General features: G+C 36.1%; 1 protein-coding gene across 3 annotated transcripts in view; it reads right to left on the bottom strand.

Moving 5' to 3' along the window:
• Positions 1 to 25617, bottom strand: part of LOC306854701 (copine-5) — a 188124-nt gene that overhangs the window by 132501 nt on the left and 30006 nt on the right. For all 3 annotated transcript variants that reach the window (XM_079392910.1, XM_079392909.1, XM_079392911.1), the window contains exons 2-5: positions 13278 to 13318; positions 11175 to 11221; positions 4791 to 4894; positions 482 to 521 (exon numbers count right to left, since the gene is read on the bottom strand). In XM_079392910.1, the coding sequence (XP_079249036.1) occupies positions 482 to 521; positions 4791 to 4894; positions 11175 to 11221; positions 13278 to 13318 (232 nt within the window). The remainder of the gene's footprint in view (positions 1 to 481; positions 522 to 4790; positions 4895 to 11174; positions 11222 to 13277; positions 13319 to 25617) is intronic.

Here is a 25617-nt window from a genome sequence, read left to right as displayed (position 1 = left end):
GCATTAAATGAAATGTGATGAGAATCACAGGAATGGGGAGGAATATGATTAAAATATATCCAAATATATTGATTTCCTTCTCATTTTTTTGCTTCTGCACAAGTAAAAATGCCAGTGGCTTCAAACACTGTACTTCATTTTTAAATAACAATAGTTAGTTTTATTATCCAAAACTTAATACTGTAGATTTTAAATGTAGATTCAAACATAAATAGCAAAAATAAGATAAGATAAAATAAGAATTAAAATAACTAAAATACCTGTATAATATTACATGAGATCAGTTTCATGACATCAGGAATCAACTGTGGACCCAACTAAAATAAATATTCATGTAAATATCTAATTTCAAATGGAAAGTAACAGTATCTCAATGACTTTCTCTTCAAAAAGGGGAGTGCACTCAAAATATATTTGGATATTTTTTTAAAGAAACTGATTTGCATATTAATGTTTTCAATCATATTACAGCACTACTTACGTGTTTGGAAAGATCAGGACTTTTAGAGTCAACATCATATCTGAATTAAGTAGGGGGAAAAACACTGTTATCCAAAGTCTTCAAACACATTGAATATCTAATTAAAAGATAAGACAAGTGCTCAAACCCACACACACAAAATGTCTTTTAAGTAAGCATGCATAACAACATAAGAGTCAAACATGCTTGATGTTGACACACGTTTCATAAAGTGCATAAAGTAAAAACTTGTCGTCTTTTACTATTAAAGCAATGTATCTCTGGCTGGATTCACAAAACATTCTTCTTGTTTCCTACCCTAAGAATAAAGTTAAGAATATTTTGTATTCTCAAAAGCATTAGGAAACTTCTTTAAAATATCCTTTTCTTTGTTCATAAAGGGGTCATATAATGCCCATTTTCCACAAGTTGATATTATTCTTTAGGGTCTTAATGAAAAGTCTGTAACATAGTTTGGTTAAAATTTCTCATTGGTAGTGTTAAAAACACCTTTTTTACCGCGTCAAAAACAGCTCTTGTCAGAGCAAGCGGTATTGTGTCATTCTCCTTTAAAAGTTAATGAGCTCTGCTGACTCCGCCCCTCTCTTCCGAGCCGCTCTCTGAGGGACTGTTTGTTAGCTGCATTCAGAATCAGAATCAGAATCAGAATCAGAAAGAGCTTTATTGCCAAGTGTGTTTGCACACACAAGGAATTTGTCTTGGTGTTATGAGCTTCCAGTACAGAAAGTACAAACATAGTGCAGACAACATATAATTAAGGTGATAAAGAACACTAATGAAGAGAATATACAATAATTAAGAATAACAATAGTAATAAAAATAAAAATATACAGAAAAGAGACATGACCATAGACAGAACTGTGAACGTGCATGTGTCCTATGTACAGATGAAGGTTTGATGGGTTATTTACAGATGTACAGTACCGGGGTGTGTTATGTGCTGTTCAGGTGGGATACGGCCTGGGGGAAAAAACTGTTCTTGTGTCTGGTTGTTCTGGTGCTCAGTGATCTGTAGCGCCGGCCAGAGGGCAACAGTACAAAGAGAGAGTGAGCTGGGTGTGAGGGGTCCAGAGTGACTTTCTTAGCCCTTTTCCTCACTCTGGAGGTGTAAAGTTCTTGGAGGCTGGACAGAGGGGCACCGATAATTCTCTCAGCAGTCCTAACTGTCCGTTGTAGTCTTCTGATGTCTGCTTTGGTAGCTGAACCAAACCAAACAGTTATAGAAGAACATAGGACAGACTCGATGATTGCAGAGTAGAACTGTTTCAGCAGCTCCTGAGGCAGGTTGAACTTCCTTAGCTGGCGGAGGAAATACAGCCTCTGCTGGGCCTTTTTCGCAATAGAGTCAATGTGATTGTCCCACTTCAGGTCCTGGGAGATGGTGGTGCCCAGGAATCTGAATGACTCTACTGAAGTCACAGTGCTGTTCATGATGGTGAGTGGGGGGAGAGCAGGGGGGTTTCTCCTGAAGTCTACTATCATCTCCACAGTTTTGAGCGTGTTCAGCTCCAGGTTGTTAAGAAGGCACCAGATAGCCAGCTGCTCAACTTCCTGTCTGTAAGCAGACTCGTCACCGTCCTTGATGAGGCCTATGACTGTAGTGTCGTCCGCAAACTTCAGGAGCTTGACAGAGGGGTCCTTTGATGTGCAGTCATTCGTGTAGAGGGAGAAGAGCAGTGGGGAGAGAACGCAACCCTGAGGGGCGCCAGTGCTGATGGTGAGAGTCCTGGATGTGAGTTTGCCCAGCCTCACTAGCTGCTGCCTGTCTGTCAGGAAGCTGGTGATCCACTGACAGATGGAGGAGGGCACAGAGAGCTGTCTCAGTTTGTCTGAGAGAAGGTCAGGTATGATGGTATTGAAGGCCGAGCTGAAGTCCACAAATAAGATCCTTGCATAATTCCCAGGTTTGTCGAGGTGTTGCAGGATGTAATGCAGTCCCATATTGACAGCGTCATCCACAGACCTGTTTGCTCTATAGGCAAACTGAAGAGGATCCAGCAAGGGTCTAGTGATGTCCTTCAGGTAGGCCAGGACCAGTTTCTCAAGTGACTTCATGACCACAGACGTGAGTGCGACAGGTCTGTTTTCATTAAGTCCAGTGATTTTGGGCTTTTTGGGGACGGGAATGATGGTGGAGCGTTTGAAGCAGCAGGGAACTTCACACAGCTCCAGAGATCTGTTGAAGATTTGTGTAAAGATGGGGGCCAATTGGTCAGCACAGACTTTTATCGTGAAACTTGCTAATTAACACATTATTAGGAAAGGTGATTTGCTAAGATTCATTTAAAAAAACCTTGTACTCACTTCTGTAGGTGAAGCTGGATCACGAATGATTCACGCGAACATAGATACATTTAGGTAGATCGAGGGCGCATTCCCTTCAGAACCAAACGTAATCCTCTTCAGCCGCTCAGATGACGGGAGTAAATGACGACTGCTATGTTCATTATTACATCAACAACAAAACACCTCAATCGCTTAGGAGTCATTCTTGTCTACATCTGCTCCGGCGGTGAAACAACTGATGACGGCTCACTCAGGTCGGGTCTGAGGTAAGACACCAGTGCAGTCTGTGCTAAAACGCTACTGTCAATCAAACTATCGTGGGAGGGGCCTCCATCCGTGTGACGTCACATAGACAGACGGCTCGATTTGAGAAAGGGGTAAAGATTTTAGTAAATTTAAAAAAAACACTGGGTGGATTTTTATCATTATAGGGTGGTTGTGTACACACACTGCCAACACACATTTCAGTTCAAAAAACTTGGAAAAGTGCATGTAGCATTATATGACCCCTTTAAGAATGATGTAAAGACAAATAACAAGATAAACAAGGAGCTTGTTTTTAATTTTAGAATTAAGGTTTTTTTCAATAGAGTTCTGAATTCTCAGTGCTGGATGCTCCTCAAGACTGGCACAACAAAAATAATGTGCACACTAGTATGTGATTATTACAGTAAAAAGAAAACCTCTGAGGTGTTTTTCATTGAGTTGATCAGCTAATCTTTGGCAAGAACCCACATCCAATCAGATAATGCAAAGGCCTGACATTTTCTTCTTAAGACAATCTTAATAAAATATTTGAGAACGTCTTAAGAATTTCAGGAACTATATTTCACATTCTTAAGAAAATTAAGACGTTATTAACTTCTTAGAATATGTCTTAAGAATTTTGGTAACACTTTATTTTAGGGTCTCTTAACTAGTTGCTTATTAGCATGCATATTACTTAAGCATTATTACTTATGCATATTACTTAAGCATATATTCTGCATGACCTTATTCTACATTCCTAATCCTACCCAACACCTAAACTTAACAACTGTTAGGATATTGGACTTTAGTTTTGTCTTTTTCTGTTTTATCTGCCTTTTTCTGTGTTTCCTTATTTGGTTTTGTTCCTGTTCGGTTTAGGATCAATTTGCTCATTAGTCTTGATTAGTTAACTCCCATCACCTGTTCATCCCTCGTCAGCTGCACTATTTAAGTCATCCTTTCTGTTCAGTTTTTGTCCGTGATTGTATGTTACACCCTTCTACGTCTTCGAAAGTAAAGCTTATTATTTTGATATTCCTGCCTCAAGACATAAAACTTGTCTTTCTTTGAAAAGTTATTGAATTTTGTGACCCACTTTATATTAAGTGTCCTTAACTACTATACTAACACTTAATTTAATCATTTGAAAAAATGAACTTACTGTGTACATACATGTTTTTACATTGTACTTATATTTGAAAAATCCGTCCTGTAATTACATCTGTAGCTACATCTATAATTAACACTGTCGACCCTACCTTTCACACTTAAATTTAATCATACCACCAAACCTGTCCCTAACCTCACCAATATCCCACCTCAAGATCAGCAAAAGTGTTTAGCAACTCAACATGAACACAATAGGTGCATTGTCCCTAACAATTATTTATTTTATCATTAAAGACACCTACTATAAAGTGGGACAGAATTTTGAGTCCAGCACGCTAGATTTGTGAAGCATTCAGTAAACCGAGAGAGGCTGTAAAGGCCTGTTCACACCAGAGATGATATCTATAACAATAACTATAATTTCAACTGACACCCATTTCCTATCTAAATAAGCCACAAAACAATCATGCATGGATACTTACAAAGGTCAAGATTAAGTTAGTAAGAGGGTCAAAGTAAATCAGAATAAAATGGGAAATGAGAACATAAGATTTGTTTCATGCATTGCAATATTCCTGTTCAGCGACAGAGGAAACAGGAAGTGGGAGGAGGTGAGAGGTGTGGATGTGGCACTTCAGCACAGGGATCAAAAGAAAGAACTCACAAATCAAAGCGCAGGTTCTGCTTCTCCTCAAAGAAGTAGTCGAGGATGTACTTCCTGACAAAGTCCGGATTTAGTGTGTTGTCAATCACCTCCGTTCTTCCAAACTAGAGAGTGGATTAGGGACAGCGGAGGGAGAGATGGGGTCAGAGAGAGAGAAAAGAAGGTGAGAAAATGAAAGGTAACAATGAGTAATTGGAAAAGTTTGTTTCAGGACACTGCAGAGATGAGAATTAAATCTGAAATGGCAACTCCTCTCTAATAAAAAACTGATGTAATCCTCCCTGATTTCACTCTCTTTCTCCCTTGTTACTGTTTTTTTCCTTTACTCTCCTGCTGTCCTCCAGAGACTTGTCTAAAGCCGGAGGTTTGGTTTGCTGAGGTGTGCGCTCTTGTGTGAGGACTGGAAAGGTTTAGTCCTCAGCGGCAGCACTAATTACAGTGGTGTAGCTACTCGACAGCTCTGAAGATCGGTGACAATTATGTCTGCTTAATTAGAGGGGGACTTCAGCCAAACACAGTGCTAAATTCCTCTGAACCCCAGCTAGGGCCACCTCACTCCATCATTAACCCCTTTTCCCTTTTAAAAAAAAAGACTATATAATTGGATAGGTTCCCTCCCCTCTTTGTAAGGCTAAATGTGCTACAAACGAATTGAGGCCACCTTTTGACATTTAACTGATCTGAGCCAATGTTTGTTTAGTGGCCTACAGGCATGGGGACTTTTCATGCGATATATGTCGACCATAAATTATTCAGTGTCATAAAAGTTTACGTAAGTGAATAGACAGCCTGCAAACAGAGTTTGTTTCCATGAACTGATATTTAGATGATAACAACCGAATGTTATAGAGTGTCTGCATTACTCTGTGGATCATAAAGTGTTTCACACCGTTTACAGTGGTTCTCAACCAGGGGGTCTGGACAACTCAAAATGAAAAAAAAATTAAAATTCAAGTTGTAAACTGAATTCTATTACTTTTTGCCCTGCAAACCTTGTTTTTTTTGACAGTCAAGAGATGCATAACCTGATGTTAAACTGATATTACAGCAAATATACAGTAAATTGTCATGTGACTCATGTATGAGCATACTGTAAATGGTGTTAAATGGTCAAAAAAATCAAGTTTTTAATTTTAAAAATGTAGTTCAAATTGTGTCATGTTTTGGCATTCACTGTAATTCCATACATTTTTTTGTTTAATGACCCTAAAACAATTTAACCATTAGGAATTAATACATTTTAAAAATGTAATAGGCTTTTGGGTACACATTTTAATTATGAATTATTTTCCAAACAAACAAATAAATAAATGAAAAACGTTTTTCCACACTGACAATGATTTTTCAAATTCACTATTAACAATGTTTTGATATTTTCAAACAAAAATATCTCACTATGCATTTTAAGTATTAATAAAAAAATATATAAAATAGATACACACTTTTTATAACACACAATTTAAGGACAAATCAGTGGCTAGACATATTTTAAGTTAAGCCCCTCAAAAATTCTTTATTTTCAGACACTGAAACCACATTCAGTGAAAACATTGCTCATTCAAAAGTGAATAATATGACCATCACATCAATGGCCATAAAAAAGCAATAGTTTCTCTACAGAAAATGGTGGGAAAGCCAAATGCGAAACCTTGTGAAAGTCAGGAGTTCAAATTACTCATGCAACAATTAAGTAACAACTTTAATTGCAGTATCCACAAAGAGCTTTCAACCATCTAATGAATAAAACCTAATTGGCAAACAAGCACTGCGCTGCTCTGCTGGTAGAAATGAACCTTTCAGACTGCTCTGTTAATTTCAAGCTAAAAACCATATAAAGAGAGCCTTAATTATTAGCAATTATTGACAAATGTGTGCAATTGCTATAATCACTCCTCGTCTAAAACAATTCACTCTATAGACTGGATTTTAATGTTATACTCTGTTTCCTTTTGCATAGAGAAAGAACTAAACGGTCTATGTAGCTTTGCAATTACTTTGTCAGGAATGACAGCAATGAAGCCTCGTAATTAAAATGTTTGTTGACAGAATATGCTAAGCGGTTTCTGCCTTCTCTGTGCTCAATGTTCTAAACATTGTGAATTTTATTTCAGCTTGTTAAAACCGAAATGAAAACTTCATGAATGATCCCTACACTAAAGTCAGCCCCCTGTATTACTGTAACTTGCTCAGAATGTCCCGTAGGTATACGTTTAGTTACAATCACTTAAAAAACATTAATTGATGGACTGGGCTGGAGTGGTGTGGTGTGCATTACTTGTGGAATATTGTGATGTTTTTATCAGCCGTTAGGACTCTCATTCTGAAACAAACTCATCTATATCTTGAACAGCCTGAGGGTGAGTAAATTTTCAATATATTTTCAATTTTAGGTGAACTAATTCGCTAAGTTCTCCTTGTGTTATTATTATAAATGAGTGGTTCTCAAACGTTTTTACAGCGGCGCACCCCCTGAGGCATTTAACATTCTTCTGCGTACCCCCTCTCTTCCACTTAGACCGCAGTCACACCTTTTCTATTAAAGGACAATATTTGCCCCCTTAAATTGATTTACAGTTGCATTTTTATACCTTTATAGAGGCACAGATTTTCTATCCATGTTTTGTCATATTCTTAACATTCTATATTAAGTCTATTATTAATATAATAAAGCAATAAATGATGGCAAATCAAAATGATACTTGTAGATTTAAAAACAAAACTGCCAATAGATGGTGGCAAGTCAAGGCATCGTTTCATTCATTCTTTCATTCAGTAACGGCGCACAATGCTGTAGTTATGAATGGGTTATTAATCACTGACTCTCCGAATCGTTCAAAACCGCAGATTCGTTCACTAACGAAACACCGCTGTTGCTTGGAGACGCACACCAGATGATACGGATTATTAAAATATAACAAACATGACAATATTCTGTTTAAATAATATACAATATTCTTTATTTGTTGAACTGTTGTAAAAATTAATGTCACATTTGCCATCGTTTTGATATTCAGGGAAATTTGCATTCTTGCTCATATTTTAAACATGAAAACAATAACTCGCGCAGGGTATGTGTTTGTATCGAAGAGAGTTTAAATCGATCTCAGTGTACAGTCCGTGTCAATATTTGCTCTTCATGCTATTAAGTGAAGATCTACTTTAAAGATACATTGAACAGCAGCGCATTCAGCAGGCATCCTATCACATGCACGCTGCTTGTGTGGATGCCGTCAGTTTTGCCCGCTAAAGATGAGGTGAGCTGATTGGATATCACGTATTTAACCGTTTACGGTACTCCCATTTTACATTAGAAGTGGCATTTTACTTGTCAGAAATACATGTTCGGTTGGAATGTTAGCCTACTCTAAGTTGGAGTAGAATTAAATTAATGCCAAAACTCATAATTTTGTTTGCGTACCCCCTCCGTTACCTCCGTACCCCAGTTTGAGAACCACTGTTATAAATGACCCAGCGGCAATGTTGCACTATATTTTTAGATAGTTTTAAATAAAAGTTATTATTATCCAACAGATTTACATTCTAAAATAGAAAAACTGTGTCTGATAAAATAGGATTTTCAACCGTTCTAACAGCAGGACTAGTGTGCAACATTTTAAGACAAAGAAGTTAAAAATTTAACATTTATTAACTAATGCACGTTGTTATTGTTATGCATTATTTCTGGTCCACATAAAGCTTTTTAATAATCTAACTGGCCTCAAAATTGTATAAAAACATTTCGGTACAGAAAGGTTATAGGAAACCATTTTTTAGACAAATAACACAAGCCAGGGTTCTCCCACTGACTTGCCAGTGACAGCACACACACACACACACCTACCAATGAAAGGCAGTCACCCGTACTGGTCAGCGCTGTAAAATAATCAGTTTGGAAACTGCTGGGTCACCACTTGATACCAAATCAAATCTGGGTCTTTATCTGGGTACATTTATTTAATAAATAAATAAAAATACTTTCTATTAAATTAGTCAAAACAAAATGTAGACATGTTTTGCACTGGAGTTTTGTGTTTCTTTTTCTTTTTTTCTTTTTTTAATTGTACAATAGAAGCAACAGCTAAAATCTTTGACACTCACACTACTGTTGTGAAATCCAAACATTTCCGAACAGTAAATTCTCTTCCAGAATTTGCCAACCTGAGGTGACGGTTCTGTCAGAAAGCAAGCTCTTGCGCAGAGATTGCATGGAGAGTGGGCAGGATGTCATGAAAGCATTGAAGCTTATATAACAAAAAGGCCCAAAACCCCTTTCCAGAGCAGGAAACCAGCCAAGACCCTCACAGAAATGAGTTGAGGAGATCATGCTTGACAGAACAGTGGAGCACCACAGTGTAATATACTGAGAGATGCAGTGGCAGTGAGCAGAACCAGCACTAATCATCTCCTGTTGTTCAAATGTGTTTGTGTTATTGAGTGTTAAAAGGCAAAGTGCCTTTCCGTCATACCCCAAGATTGAACTCTAACACAATAACATGTAGATTATGTATATTACTGAATGTCCCATAACATACCATAAAATATAAATGAAAGCTTTCTAAACAAAATCCAAAATAATAACCTTTCGTTCAGATTGCTTAACTTCTTTAATGACAGTCTCTTGTGTTATTCACACTGAATACGAGCAGAGTGCTTATAAAAATAGACAGTTGAGAAATGAAGCATGCCAGGATTTATTGCTATGGTGAGCTGTCATCGCCTACACGAAAACCTACAAATATTCTGCAGGTGTATGAGGCAGCCCTCAGCTTTATATCTAACAGTCAGGGGACAGAGCAAAATCATCTGCCGCTGGATAAGGAAATTCTGTTTTTAATACAAAACCTTTGTGATTGTATTTGACATTTTGTGAGGTGTGTTTTTATTTCATCTCAGATCTGAAATTCAGATGGCAAAACATTCCTGGTTTCGTACTCAGTTGCAGTTACATTGAAGTTCATACAGACATTTTGATTATGACTACAAAATGTCACTCTCTGTTTCTAAGTCTCTAACTTTAAAAGAAAAGCATTATGTCATTTCTGCACACTCATGTGGTTCAAGACCTTTATTGACTTGCGTTCTTCTGTTGAACACAAATTGATATAAAAGCGGTCCATATGACTTGTAATTTGTGTTATACTGTATTTTCATCAGAAGATTTGAAATTTAAACTTCTTACACTCCCAATGTACCTCTCAAAAATCATTCATTCACAGTCTCATTTGGCACATTAGTGAAAAGACATGTGAGGACTATTGGCATTTGACATTGTTGATATGTATTTTGAAAGATTAACTACTTACCACATGACTTCAGAAGACTTGAAATATAGAGTACGAATCATATGGACCACTTTTATGGTGCATGTATTATGCTTTTTCGTCACCATCATGAGCTTAACAGTTTGTAGTATCTACATGCTTTCATCATTAAGAACAGTGTGAACATTCTTCAAAATATCTTCTTTTGTGTTCCGCAGAAGAAAGTCAATTATACGGATACATGAGCACTTTAAAGCATGGAAATCGGCTGATTTATTTCTGATATTATTTTCATGACTGTTGTTTCAGAGGATACGAGTGGTTTGGATCGCAAGTACATAGCTGTACCAGGTGAGTAACTGAGCAAGTTTACTACAGCAGAAAATCCGTACATATGGAGATAGTTATTTGATGCAAAATGTATTAGTTTACAACTCATACACTATGGTTATACTGTTGTGAGGTTATAATCTGCCCACATAATTATTTGCATGAAAAGCAATAAAGGTTGTTGGTGTTTTACTGCCACTAGTGTTCATTTCAGCTAAAACTGCAGTGAATTACATTTATAGGCACCTTTTTGCAATAGAGGAGTTGCGCCACTTGGTCATTTAATGCTATTAATGATCATTTTTATCATACTTATAATAACATTTAGAGGGTAAAATGTCCAACCATGTAACAGATCTTACCACTAACCTATGAGAAAAACATCAAAGCTTAATCTGCACCACCCAGCAGGATAGTACTCTTCTGGTTCATAACCTCAAATTGGAAACTACAGAAACTAACTCATCGTTATAAAGACACCGTTGGAAAAACAACACTCGCTCAGTACAGCTGGTCGAGACAGAACAGAGAGCTGTTGTACAGGCACTGAAAAGGGTGTTGCTTGTTAGTGATAAGATGCTGGATGTGTTTTGATGGCGTACAGAAGAAGAAGAACAGACAGCGGTTTGACTGCATGCTGCTGCAGGGAGAGGCGACACGCCTGATTGGACAACAACACCAGAGATGAAACCATAGCAATGCAAGCTGGGATCATTCATGGTGTGTGTGTGTGTGTGTGTGTGTGTGTGTGTGTGTGTGTGTGTGTGTGTGTGTGTGAGAGAGAGAGACTCACCTCTCTCCACTGCTTGGTCTCCACACCCTGAGTGTACAAGACGCACACTGTGAAAAGGGACAAAAACAGCAAAAATTAGTGCTACACTCTCAGAAAAAAGGTGAAGCTGAGATTGCTGTGATACCCTTTCAAAGAGCGATGCACCGATATGAAAATTCTGGGTGAAACAGAAACCAAAACGGAAAATTAAGGATGTACTTGGCCAAAAAACTAAATTTAATTGTACATGCATTTAAACTGCACACAAGTATATGATTTTTTAAATAACAAAATTATGTCTAATTTGTTGCTGGGATATAAACATTGAAACAGTGGCTGTAATAAAATGACAAATTTATTCAAACATACATTAAATAATGATAATTAAGTCAAATGTAATTAATATATAATATACTACATATGTTATTTTCTAGAGTTATTTTGACTAGTTGAATAGAGTTTGTGGACAATGAATGTCTTTTCGGAGGCAAATTATGATTGTTATAATGTTGACATCTTTCTGCGGTTGAAACATTGATTGAGCAATTACATGTGACATGATACATTTCAGTAAGTTGTGCTGTTTCTTTTTCCAACACCTTCTGATGTTCATCATATTTATTTCTTGCTATAACTTGTAATAAAGAGATGATTGATTCACATACCACTTAAACTTAATATCTGTCAAGTCACATTTAAAGACCATCCAAAAAATTGACAGAATTTGAAAGCTGAGACTTTGTGACAAATAATGTTTAGTTAAAGCTGCAGTCCGTACATTTTGGCGCTCTAGCGGTTAATAAACAGAACTGCGAGCGTCTTGAGGAAGAACATTGTCGCCGGAGCTACTTCTCTTTGTTTATGTCTATGACGAACCATGCAGGTACTCCACAGCAGTACCTACCTGAACCAGTCTAAAATAATCAGAATATAAACACTTATTATAGATGTACGGTAGTGATTCAGGACAAGCCAAAAACACGGTTTGGAAAATTAATTATTTTTAATTATATCAATTTTGAACACAAAAAAGTTACGGACTGCAGCTTTAAGTTCATGCATCAATATAGAAAACAGCACATACTAAAAGATTGGTCTTGAGATTTAAGAATCTATCTGATTATCGATTAAAAATTTGAAATCCAGCACCGACAATGGATACTGACAGAGTCAAAATGCACCATCGGAGAAATGCTAATTTAGCACCACCGATTCAATGACTATGGCCCTTTAAAACAATTTTATCTGAAACCAAAAATAACTGTTTTGTCTGGATATTTTAGTTTGCCGAAATGTCGGTGCATCCCTAATTTCAAAAGATACTAATCTGTTTAAGCAAATATATTGCTTTAAAATGGAACACATCAGTAACATCTTTAATGAACAATAGGGATGGAAAATGTAACTATTTTAATAATGATTCGGTTAAATTTGAGATAAAAGTATTTGGAAATGCCAAATGCTGGGAACATTAAAAATGAAAAAAATATATATATATGTGGAAACATATTAAATTTTTTCCCCTATTCATTTCTATTTGTATACAACACCACTGAAAAAATTAATACTGTGTATCTATGTAGCACTTTCATTGTGATCCATATGTCTGTTCATTATGTAGCCATTATGATTTCAATACATACTGTACTTAAAGATTTCTCTTTTCTGTTTCACCAAAGAAAGAAAATCATACTGGTTTGAAATAAGGGTGAGCTGAATTTAAATATTTTGGGTGAACTATTTCTTTATTATAACCCCTTATCTACCACTCTGGCAGATGAGAAGAGATATTTCTTTCAGAAAGGAGAGAGATTCGCTTAGTTAAAACGCTGAAATTCTATCCACCTCTTTCTTCTCTCCCTCCTTCTTTTTCAACTAAATCTGTCAGTTCTCTTCAAAGGGTCTCTATGAAACTTGCTGCCATTGCTCATTTGAGTTCATGTTTCATTCAGGTTCGTTAGAACCATGCAGAGCGTTGTAGATGAGAAGAACTCATCAGAATCACGCTGATGTTTAATGAGAGGCGAAAGACAAGAGATTGAAAACGAGTGGGGGTCGCTAATTAATGCAGGAGGAGTATAAAATGACGATAGCTCAGTTTCATCTTCCAATGGCTATACTCACGTGGATCAGATTTGGAGAACGTGTCTCTGTCTAATAGATTCCTGCGGAGAAAGAAAAAAAAAACCAAGATCAGTATAATTCTGACAGCGCGATTAAACGCTATCAGTGACACATTGAAATATGAAGCTTTGTTGAAGAGGCTTTTTGACAGTTTCATTAAACTGGCTTATTAGAATTGCACGAACGCAGATATCAGGATAAAGGTTCAAGATGACATCAGAAATGTTGACTGTAGGCTCCCACAAAAATACTAAGGGGATTTTCACATTTAAACCCCGCTTAAGTAACATCACATTTGTCATTTCAACTACTGCAGGGGTTTTCGCTGCTCAGAAACTAAATTTCACTTTCAATATGTAAGGTAAACTTATGAACAATATGTTTCAAAAGACACAGAGCAGCTTTAACAAAGCAAAGCAAAGAAAAGAAAAGGCAAAAATTAACAACAATTGAAGAGTTGAGATGCAAAAACCAAGTGCCGTCTGAAATGTTCTTCTATAATGAGCATTTGTACCAGGCTCCTACATTTATGTGCAGTTATTGCACTTTAATTGCATAGTAAAGGACCTATACATTGCCATTAGAGTAAAATTACTGAGCCTAGACATAGGAGCCTGATAAAAATGCAGTTGTTAAGTTTAGGTATTGGGTAGGATATGTGTTAATTAGTACTAATAAATGGCTAATATTCTAGTAATAGGCATGCTAATAAGCAACTAGTTAAGAGACCCTAAAACTTTTACCTTTACTTTTAACAGACTTTTACAAAAGTTTTAACAATTGTCATTTTAATAATTATGAGGACATACACCAAAAATCACATGATCAATGACAAAATTACTCATATTAACCATCATGTGTACATTTGGCTTAAAGCCTTCATGAAGGTATTTACTTCAATTTGGGCATGTTTTTAGACCAGCTTATATATCAAGGTACCACAGTGTTATATGTCATCAGACAATGCATTCTTTTGTTGTTAAGGTCAGAGCAGTTTTTATAAACATTATATTCTCTGTGGAGATTGTCAAACAGATAGTTCATCCAGAATTTAAAATGCACTTAATTGCATCACTCTCATGTCATTCTGAATAACTTTATTTTCTGTGAAACACATAAGCAGATATTTTGAAAAATGTTCTTGCTGTTCTTGCATACAGTGAGGATCTCCCAATTCTGTTTATGTTCCAAATCATATGAAGACATATGAGAATGTTTAAGTAAACTACTCCATAAAAAGTCAAATGATTTTCTTTAAAAAGCGCTGCTCTCCAGATATGAGGACACTTGATCAGCTGCGGTAAACTCTGAACACAGATATTGATTCCAGCCCTAGAGTTTCACTTCTGTTGATATGCTGTGTGCCTCACTCCCAGCGGCACGACTGTCATCACATCTCAACGTCTAAATCAGAAATGGCATTTCTATTATGAGGATTACATACACATACCCACACACACACTCAGGATGGACTCAGGCAGGATAGATGATCAGAGGGAAATGTGTGGTTTTGTTCTCACTAACAAAGCAGCTGTGATTATAGCCTCCAGGAAAGGCCCTCACCCTACAAGCTTCTGCTTCACCTCATCTACAGGAACCTGCTCATAATCCGCTCATTTTCAATTAATTAAATAAATGAATCCAATTATTGTATATAGACAAATATGAAATATTAATACATAAAAAATTGAAATTTAAAAATAATATCATTAAAATGTGAAAAAAAACAAATTGATAAAATATGCTAAAACGATTATATGTAATTATATATTTCCCACCCATCATTCAACTGTACATTGCTTTTTACTTATTTATTTTTTTTAAATAACTATGAAGTTAGGAAGTTATTACTTCATTAACCATTGTATATGCCTATCACAGCTATGCTGATGATACCCAGATTTACCTAGCCTTATCTCCAAATGACTACAGCCCCATTGACTCCCTCTGCCAATGCTTTGATGAAATTAACAGTTGAATGTGCCAGAACTTCCTTCAGTTAAACAAGGAGAAAACTGAAATCATTGCATTTGGAAACAAAGATGACGTTCTCAAGATGAATGCATACCTTGACTCTAGGGGTCAAACAACTAAAAATCAAGTCAGAAATCTTGGGGTGATTCTGGAGACAGACCTTAGTTCCAGTAGTCATGTCAAATCAGTAACTAAATCAGCATACTATCATCTCAAAAACATTGCAAGAATGAGATGTTTTGTTTCCAGTCAAGACTTGGAGAAACTTGTTCATGCCTTTATCACAAGCAGGGTGGACTATTGTAATGGTCTCCTCACCGGCCTTCCCTAGAAGACCATTAGACAGCTGCAACTCATCCAGTATCACACCAGTCCTCAGGTCCTTACACTGGCTTCCAGTTACATTTAGGATTGATTTTAAAGTACTTTTACTTGTTTATAAGTCACTCAATGGCCTAGGACCTAAATATATTGCAGATAGACTCACTGAATATAAACCGAACAGACCACTCAGATCATTAGGATCGAGTCAGTTAGAAATACCAAGGGTTCACACAAAACAAGGGGAGTCAGCTTTTAGCTATTATGCGGCCCGCAGCTGGAACCAGCTTCCAGAAGAGATCAGATGTGCTAAAACATTAGCCACATTTAAATCAAGACTCAAAACTTATCTGTTTAACTGTGCATTTGTTGAATGAGCACTGTGCTATATGTCCGAACTGACTGCACTGTATTTTATGTAATCATTTTCTATTCTTAACTGTTTTAAATTCATTTTAAATCAATTTGTATATCACTTTAAAATTATTTGTTTTTCATGACTATTTCACTTTCATGTAAAGTACTTTGAATTACCACTGTGTATGAAATGTGCTATATAAATAAACTTGCCTTGCCTTGTATATCCCAGTTTTCTGATAGCCTGTAATTACTGGGGGTTTTATGTTATGTTATGTTATGTTATGTTATGTTATGTTATGTTATGTTATGTTATGTTATGTTATGTTTTGGGCCATTAAAAATTACTCACGCCCGATAAAATGAAAAATTGGCACAAACTAATTTTGGTAAAAATATTATCATGAAGGAAACACACTTTAGACAAAGTACACATTTGCACAGCTAAATTAGGTCATTTATAAATAAAGTTTAAGCTGCTTACAATCAAGAGATAACTTATGTAATAACTTATACTGTAATTATGTGCGTATTTCCATTTGGCAAAAGTTTGGCATAACCAGTGTATAACAGAAACAAACCAAAGCTATGACTAGAAAAAAAATAGTGTGTGTACTTGCATGTCAAATGAACAGAAAGAAACAGAGAATGAGCTCAATAAATGTAACTATTTTTAACCTTAACTATATCTTACTGAAAAAAATAAAAAAATGAAAGAAACATGTTAATGTATTCAGAGTGTAATTCTTATTCCTTATTATTTATTATTGAACGTATTCCTGTTATTGCGTTACCTTGTGCCTATTGATTGGCACCAAACTTTCTTAGCGGAAACTTATGCAAGGAATCACTTTAATTAGGAAGGAATATAGGAGTAGCATCCTACAAGTATAAGAACATGAAAAAATGCCTTTGGGTACAGTAGTCTTTCTATGTGTTGATTTTTTTGTGTGCAACCTGAGTAAAAAAAGCATATCTGATGCAGCATTTCCTTTACACAGAACCAAACCCAAATCTAATCTTACCTAAAACTTGAACATGATTCTTTTGCAGGCTTGCAAGCACTGCAATATCCTTCAGAAAATGCCAAACTCTTTTTTCTTCTTTCGTTCACTCTGGATTTCTAATATGGAAATGAATCTGCCCTGCTCTTTCATAAACGGTTGCTCAGAGGCCAAATGTCTGCGACATTATTACTTTTCTCGCATGCAGAATAAATGCAGATGGCAGATAAGGTTTAGCAAAACATTTAGAGATCTGTGTGACTAAATTTATTCTGAACTCATCATCCATAACACTCATCCCCGTTTATGCTTAGTATATTTAACATGAAAATAAGAAATGCTCATGGCGTTCCCATTAAGAGGCGTATACATAGTTATTTGCTGTGACAAAGCTACCAGAATTCTTTTATTTTCGATGAGAGATGAAGATTTGAGGCAAGATCCGCTGCTTGCTACAAAAACTGGGTCAGTGACAAATCTGAATGATTACAACAAAGCAAAGAATTAATGAGCTTAAGACTTGCTAAATTCTTAGAAATGTACTCTTTGCATTCATGTTGGTTTAACGTGGTGTTGAAAAACATATACCATTTTTTGAGAAAGGTTACAATCAAATGACTCTAGGCATGTAATGTGGTGTAATCAAGTTATATATATATATATATATGAGTCTTTGAAAATTATACCATTATCGTCTGTGTAAACTATAGAAATGTGAAATTGTGAAAACTGTCATGTGGTGCACATGTGTATTATGTGTTCAGTCTATAGTGTGAGTACACAGATTCCTTACTAATAGCTCTACTAATTACTCTAATGACAGTTAGTTACTAATACTTACTTATAGAGAAATGTTATATAAAGTTACTTATAGTTAGAAGAATGTCTAAAGTGGACTGTCGGGGAAAAAATATTTGTACAAATGAATCACACTGCATTACGTTTTACAAGCTGGTCTAACTTTGCCTTGCCATGAAAAGAACAAATTATTTGATTTGATATTTTATGAAACTTATTGAAGTTGTCACACAGTCATGAGGATCTGAGGATCTTTTCTATAATATCCCCTCTCGCTCCCCCGCTGTCATAAATGCAACTTTAACCAAGTGTTTACGTGTAAACATGTCACCATCTCCAATTTCAACACATTTGAGAAATAAGGAGCTTTCAATCGAGAATTTAAAGAATTTTGATAATAACGTGTGAAACATTTTGCCTGTGTCCAAAAAGCCTGTTGAAAAAGTATGAAGCAGGTGTGGATGATTATCTTTGTAAATTACGCTCTTTGCTTGGTGAGTTTAATTTCAATTACTCATCCACTTTGCAACAGCCCAAAATGTAATTAACTTTAAGTATTGTCCTCTGCATATCAAAGAGCAAATAATCAGCCTGATCTTCTCCGTCACGCTTGTTGAAAGACATTGCGAGGGAGGGCTGATGATTTTTCTGAAAATAACCAAACAAAACCTTCTGCTTGTTTTGCTGAAACTATAAACCTCTTACTAATCATTTCTAGCATATAAGACCATATATTCAAGCACTCAAGACCATGTAAAATGCATTTTAAGTAGGGTGAAAAGCTATACTATATCATAGTGATGGCTCAGCATGAATACCTGCCATTCTTCATTAATTGCTAAGTCTATGACAGCAAGTGCCATCATTAAACTCTATTCATGTCCTTGTCATCACACCTACTGAAAATCAGAATATCTTGTCCAAAGCTCAGAAAAGGATCTTTTCTCTCTCTCCAGGCTCAGAGGAGTCCTACTGGAGGTTTAATTATAGCCTTTAAGAGCTGTGAGATGAAGCTGAATCCGTTATGAGTATCGCTCTGAAGCCCCTGTGTCTCGAGACCAGGGAACCAGTCCACCTTGTTTCCTTCTTTCCGTGTCAATCCTTCTTTCTAAAGTGAAATTCATATATCCCAGTTCGATACTCTGTGACCCTGAGAAATGTGCTGTTGAGGTCAACAGAGAATTCATTAAAGATTAATCAAAAATGTTGTTTCATTTCGGAAAGGTTATCTGAGAGCTGTGTGGATGGGCACGGGCTACTTGGACACGTCTGGAGTAGCAGGATTGTGAGTTACTGTGGCAATGGAAATTATTGTATTGTTGAGTGTCATGGTGTGATTATATCACAGTGGTATAAAGGTTAAGCAGGTCCTTGTGACTTTAAAGATCAATGAACAGTTTCCTCTCTGTGGTAATGTGAAGGAAAGCCTGGGCTAAAGGGATATTCAACATATTATATTTTTGACACACAGTCTATATTGTTGTGATGATAAACAGAGAGAATACCCCTGTACTGACCTTGCATTCTGTGTTTTTGTCACATGTATTGTAGACGTACAATAATACACTTGCAATGTTGGACTTGTACACTCTAAAAATGGCTAGGTTAAAAATAACTTAACTGCTTGGGTGACTCATTTTAACACAACAGGCTGGGTTCCTTGTATATACATATTAGGGACCATTTGACAGTTCAATATGTATGTTGGTTTTTAAGTCAGTTCAAGCACTGACATTAATTTTTTAGCAAAATATGTTATTTCAGCTGTGAAATTTTAAGAATTAGCTTTTACTAAGTGTAGAAATATCTGGTTATGAGTTACCAAAGTAAATCATATTTCAGAAGTTTACATTTACATGTATGCACTTAGCAGACGCTTTTATCCAAAGCGACTTACATTGCATTCAAGTTACAGTTTTTACATTTTATCAGCTCTTGCTTTCCCTGGGAATCGAACCCATGACGTTGGCGTTGCTAGCGCCATGCTCTACTATTTGAGCTACAGGAAATTTGGGGTAACACTTTAGAATAGTGAACAATTATTCACTATTAACTACAACTTTTCCCTCAATAAATTCTTAATTTACTGCTTATTAATAGTTAGTAAGGTAGTTGTTAAGTTTAGATATTGGATAGGATTAGGAATGTAGAATAAGGTCATGTAGAATAAGGCATTAATATGTGCTTGATTACTAATAATAAATGGCTAATATTCTAGCAATATGCATGCTAATAAGCAACTAGTTCAGAGACCCTAAAACAAAGTGTTACCGAAGTTTGCATCATTGGTCATTAACCAAAGTAACAAAATAACAGTTTTAGATGATCATAACATAAATAATATGTTTAATTTATATTGTGCCTTTCCCAAGCTCAAGGACAATTCACAGTAACAGTAGCAAACAAACATTCATTTCATACATAATTATTTAAATAGACAGTTGGCTCTGCCGTTGAGCGACTGCAGTTGCATATCACAATAGTAGTGCAAACAACCAAATACAAACAGAAAAAAAAACGTTTTTAAGAAGAATCACATTATGACAGGTAGTACTGGTTAAACAAATTGGCTTTGAATTTAGACTTAAATTCATGCGTGTGGATATTGTGCTTAGAAACAGTGGCAATGAGTTTCAAATCTAAGGAGCCAAAACAGTGAAAGACCTGCCTCCCATAGACGATAGACGAAATCTCGGTACACAAAGAAGCTCACCTCCAGATAATCGAAGTGGTCAAGAGGGAATACAAGGAGAAAGTAAGTCCGACAGATAGGAAGGAGCAAGACCATAGAGTAACATAAATGTAAGCAGAAGAATTTTGTAAATAATATAAGACAACACAGGTAGCCAGTGAAGATTAAGAAGTGATATGAGGCCTTTAATGTAAATTAACATTCTCACAGCAGAGTTTTTAATATATTGCAAATGGGAGAAAGAGTACACTGGTAGTCCAGAAAATAAAGAGAATTACATTCATCGAGATGGGATAAATGCATAATGATTCAGCATCTTCTGAACTGACATAGGAACAGACTTTGGCAATACGGCAAAGTTGAAAAACGTAGCTTAAGTTTACTAATATAAGCATCTAGGGCCAGTGGAGAGTCAAGAATGATACCTAAGTTTTTGACAGCGGCAGATGGAGTAATTGATGTAGCTTCAAGGTCAAGTCTGGGAGCATTAGTTACATTTTTGTGAGAGTTTGAGGACCGATAAGTAAGATGAGAAAACGAGTTTAGCCAGGTCTTTAACTCATTGATACATGAAACAGGCTGGTGAATTGTGGTCAGCAAGCAATATACAGTATAGCTGAATATCATCGGCATAGTAGTGGTACTGAAAACCATGGCGGCGAATTATTTGTCCAAGAGCCATAATGTAAATAATAAACAATAATGGGCCAAGAACTGAGCCCTGGGGAACACCATTTGAGTAAGACAGTGGGAAATTTATAGTTTTGCATGGTGATGTAGTATTGTCTGTCTGTCAGATAAGAGGAAAACTAGGATAACGCAGCTTCTGACATGCCACTCTGAAAGGTGCACAAGTGATAACTTATGACAGACAGCATCAAAAGCTGAGCTGAGATTCAGTAATAAGAATATGGAACGATTGCTCAAATCACCATAAAGTAGGAGGTCATTGACAACCCTTACTAAAGCAGTTTCAGTACTGTGATGCAAGCAAAAGCTAGGAATGGCTAGACATTTTCATTTGATCACATTTTAAAAGTTGAATGAATTAAATTAAATAATTATTTAATTATTAATGTAACAAGATTTTTGATTGCAAAAATGTATTTTAACCATTAAAACGGAATCCATAAAAGAAAAAAAAACTGATTTCAGAGGGCCCATACACATGCATCTGTTATATGTGTATTTTATTGTGTATTTACTCATTTTTCACAGCCTGAGAAATTAGTGGCAAATACTATCCTCTGTAACTGACAGCATGCAATAGCTGCGGTCCACAGACATTAGGATTGAAAATAACGTTGAATATTCCTTTAACATAAAGTCACACTCTTCTCTTTGCTCCAGGACAATGAAAAGATTCTTGACTTCAGCGAGGGAATGTCGAAGTGGCAATGTGATGCAAACCTGTGAGATGGCATTGGAAACAGACGGCTGGCTGTTATCGAATCCCGAGAGGGTTTGTACATGAGAGTAGTAGAGTGTTGTGAAGTGGCAGTTTTGCTTTGCCACCAGAACCGTCAGGCACAGCAGAAAGACTATAAAAGGAAGCGGTCTACAGGCTTCTTCCCACAAGAGAGAACATACCGACTGCTCTGGAGAAGATGCCAGCTCTATTTTCTGCAACCTTCTGCTTGATTTCACATATTTCATCTCATCAGTCTTCTCCTTCCATATTTCTCTCTCTCTCTTTCTCACTGTGTCTCTCTCTGTCTATGTCACTTTCTTTCTCTCTTCTCTTTGGCATCAAACTCCGATCACTACGAACTCGAAGGGTTTGATCACTAAAAAAACAGCGCTCACCACTCAGTAAATCGATGCCCTGGAGTCACAGTCCTCTGTGTGTGTGTGTGTGTGTGTGTGTGTGTGAAAAACCAGGCACTGACACTTGAAATATAATGGAAGAGCAGCCAAAGAAGCATCAACTCTGTTATCCATTGTAGCCTATACCCAGGCTCATTGGAAATATGTGCCTCCACCTACATTTCTGCAAAGCTCGTACTTCATACCAAAAAAAAACTTACCTATTCGTATGAATCGCTGCAGTTTCTAGTTGAAGTGAAAACTAGAGGCAGTAAAACTGACAAATATTCCTTTTCACACATATTATGATTTACAGGGCCACGGTTACCATAAGAAGGCCTCATTTTCACACAATTCCTTGCACAATACTATGTTATGATTTCAAAACAATTTTAACATACTGCGAGATCTGAAAACTGAAACTTTTGAACGTTAGCGTCACATATACAGCTTCAGTTATACGGGTTTTCTAATTCAGAAGTGGTTTGCTTTGACAAAACAGCTCAAACATGCGTTTAATTTAAAGGAACACTCCACTTTTTTTGGAAATAGGCTCATTTTGCAACTCCCCAAGAGTTATACAGTAGAGCCTTACCGTTTCGAAATCCATTCAGGAACTGGTGGTGGAACTATACTCTCATTCCGGCGTAACAATCAAGGAACTTTGCTGCCATGGGTGCTGCAGGTCCAATGATATGACGCAGCACCTAAAAGTAGTCCCCAGCTATATCATAACATGGTACGGCAGCAAAGTTCCTTGATTATTACGTCGGAATGAGAGTATAGTTCCTAGCCATATCAGCCTAGAAAATCGCAACTTTTCATTTTCCGTCAGTCTTAGTGCACGATGTAACTACAGAAGAGTCAAGCTTTAAATTATCGAAACTCTTTGTTCATTTTTGAGCACGATGCTATGGTCTAATCTGATTCAATGATCTATGCTAAGCTAAGAAAAAATGATTTTTAAAAAAGAGTGGAGTGTTCCTTTAAAATAGCACGGTTGCATCAGCAAATGTATTTTTATATCACTTCTGCTTTTATTTACACTATTTAGGTTTAGGGTTAGGTTTGGTGTAGAGGGTATGTCATTTTCCAACCCAATAGAGCATTAAACTTTTAGCGACACTCCCCAGACATTTGAATTCTGAACCACCGCAATACGTACCTGACGCAATGTAACAAAAATGCCACAATACATGCCTGTACCAACATAAAAATGTGGCCACAGAGGCACATATTGAACACACGTTTTAGTGCCACTTACCGGACAATTCACTTTTAAACTGCTGAGAAACGAGCAGTAAGGTATGGTGTTGTGGAAACGTTAGCACAAGTGTGTATTTCCAATGAACCTTGGTTGAGTAATATGGAGATATTTCGAATTTGTTAAAAAAGAATGTTTTTTTTTGTCGAAAATCACCTGACCAAAACAGAAAACCGATTTCATCGTATTCACTTGTCGAAGAAAGTTTGAACAGCATTAACTGATCGTGATATCTATGGACTTTTAGATATCAGTCTGCATACGTGATGGTCATCTTTGGTATCTCCTTTAAAGGCATTTTAAGTATAATAGCTCCATATTTACCAGGATATTTTAGAGAAATCAATGGAGGTCCAGAAATGCCACTTAAAAACAAAATGCTAGAATCAGCAAGAAATGTATTCATTTTAAAAAATAATGTAAATTAACAAATCACTTTTCAGATTGAATAATAAATAGACAAAGTTAAAACTGTTACTTAATTTTTTTATTTGATATTTCATTTACTATTTTTAATATGTCAAATGCAATATAAATGTAATGCTAAAATATTCATAACTAAACAAATATTTAAAAAAATGTAGTTAAATGTGACAGGTTGGCTCTACTTTCAAAATGACTAATAAATAGATATGCTAAACTGTTATTTTTTTATTAATTATTTTTTTAATTTAATACTTACTTGACTTGTAATGTAATGATAAAATATGCATTTTTAAGTTCAACTTTTACATTGAAAAATGAATTAAACATTTAATGATATTACTCGCTATTAAATTATTAATAGCGAGTAATATCATAATTGTTCAGCTTCTGTTTTACGGAAAGAAAAAATAAATGGTATGTGTAAGCTTTGTCAGTTTTTTGCATGACAGTCATATTATCTGTGTGTGTTTTTCAAGATAATTCGAAGACAATTAAATTTCACCACACCAAGACTGATTGACTTCACCCTGCATTGCATGTACCACCTGGATTTCATTTATTAATGAATTTGCTATCCAGTGACATCCAGTATTATGGGAGCTAACAGAAATGCATTTCAGGTTTGGTGGCGATGAAGAGATGATGGGTACATACTGTACCCCTGTACTAAATCACTGCTTTAATCCACTTTTTAACAAAACCTTATGGAGATCTGATTAAACATCTGCATCTCATAAACCAATAAACACAATACATCTACGATAATGAAGACGTTCCAAAATAAGTCTGTCATCATCCCAAATCGGTCTTCTACATCTTAAAGCAACAAAGCTTTGATGTCTTCAAGATTTAGCTGCAGGCAAGCCCGTTTTCTCAAGATGGATTAGAGGAGATGATGTAATACGTTTTACAATATCATGAATGACATATCAATTTGACAGCAGGATCTCTGAATAAAGGAAACCCTCAGGGGGAGCTGACACATTTGTTTGAGGGATGTGAATTACCATCTAGGGACCACCTAAAACATCTTTATTTAGATGATGATGCAGACTTCTAGAATCACAGGACGATGGATTAATTTGCATCAAATTAAGCTCAGCGATCATTTTACATCCCAATATATTACTGAAGCAAAAATGGTCAAATCTGACATTTGTTTTTCTTGTGTTTTGACTTACGCCAAAGAGTATAGAAGACTGTATAGATAGTATAGAAGATGTTTTTTGGGTAACGGCCACTAGATGAACAGCCATAATTCCAACTGGATATAATTCAATAAATAATACAATTTATTTAATTTGGAGAAAGTGGCTGTACGTGTGTGTGTGTGTGTGTGTGTGTGTGTGTGTGTGTGCATGTTTATGTGGTTTATGAGGACACAAATTTGTATAATGACATGGGTATGACAGAGGTATTACAATATGAAGGTGGTTTATGAGGACACTGCCTATGTCCCCGTAATTCAAAAGGCTTAAAAAAAACATACTAAATGGTGTTTTTTTGAAAATCTAAAAATGCACAAAGTCTCCTGTGAGGGCTAAGTTTAGGTGTAGGGTTGGTGTAGGGCAATGGCACACACAGTTTGTTCAGTATAAAAACCATTACGCCTATGGAGAGTCCACATCAACCACAAAAACCAACGTGTGTGTGTGTGTGTTTTCATAAAGTTTTTTTGTTTACAGTCTTCCTTTAACG

Source organism: Barbus barbus, assembly GCF_936440315.1.
Source record: "Barbus barbus genome assembly, chromosome: 35".
Lineage (NCBI taxonomy): Eukaryota > Metazoa > Chordata > Actinopteri > Cypriniformes > Cyprinidae > Barbus > Barbus barbus.
This window is presented reverse-complemented; position numbering and strand designations above follow the sequence as displayed.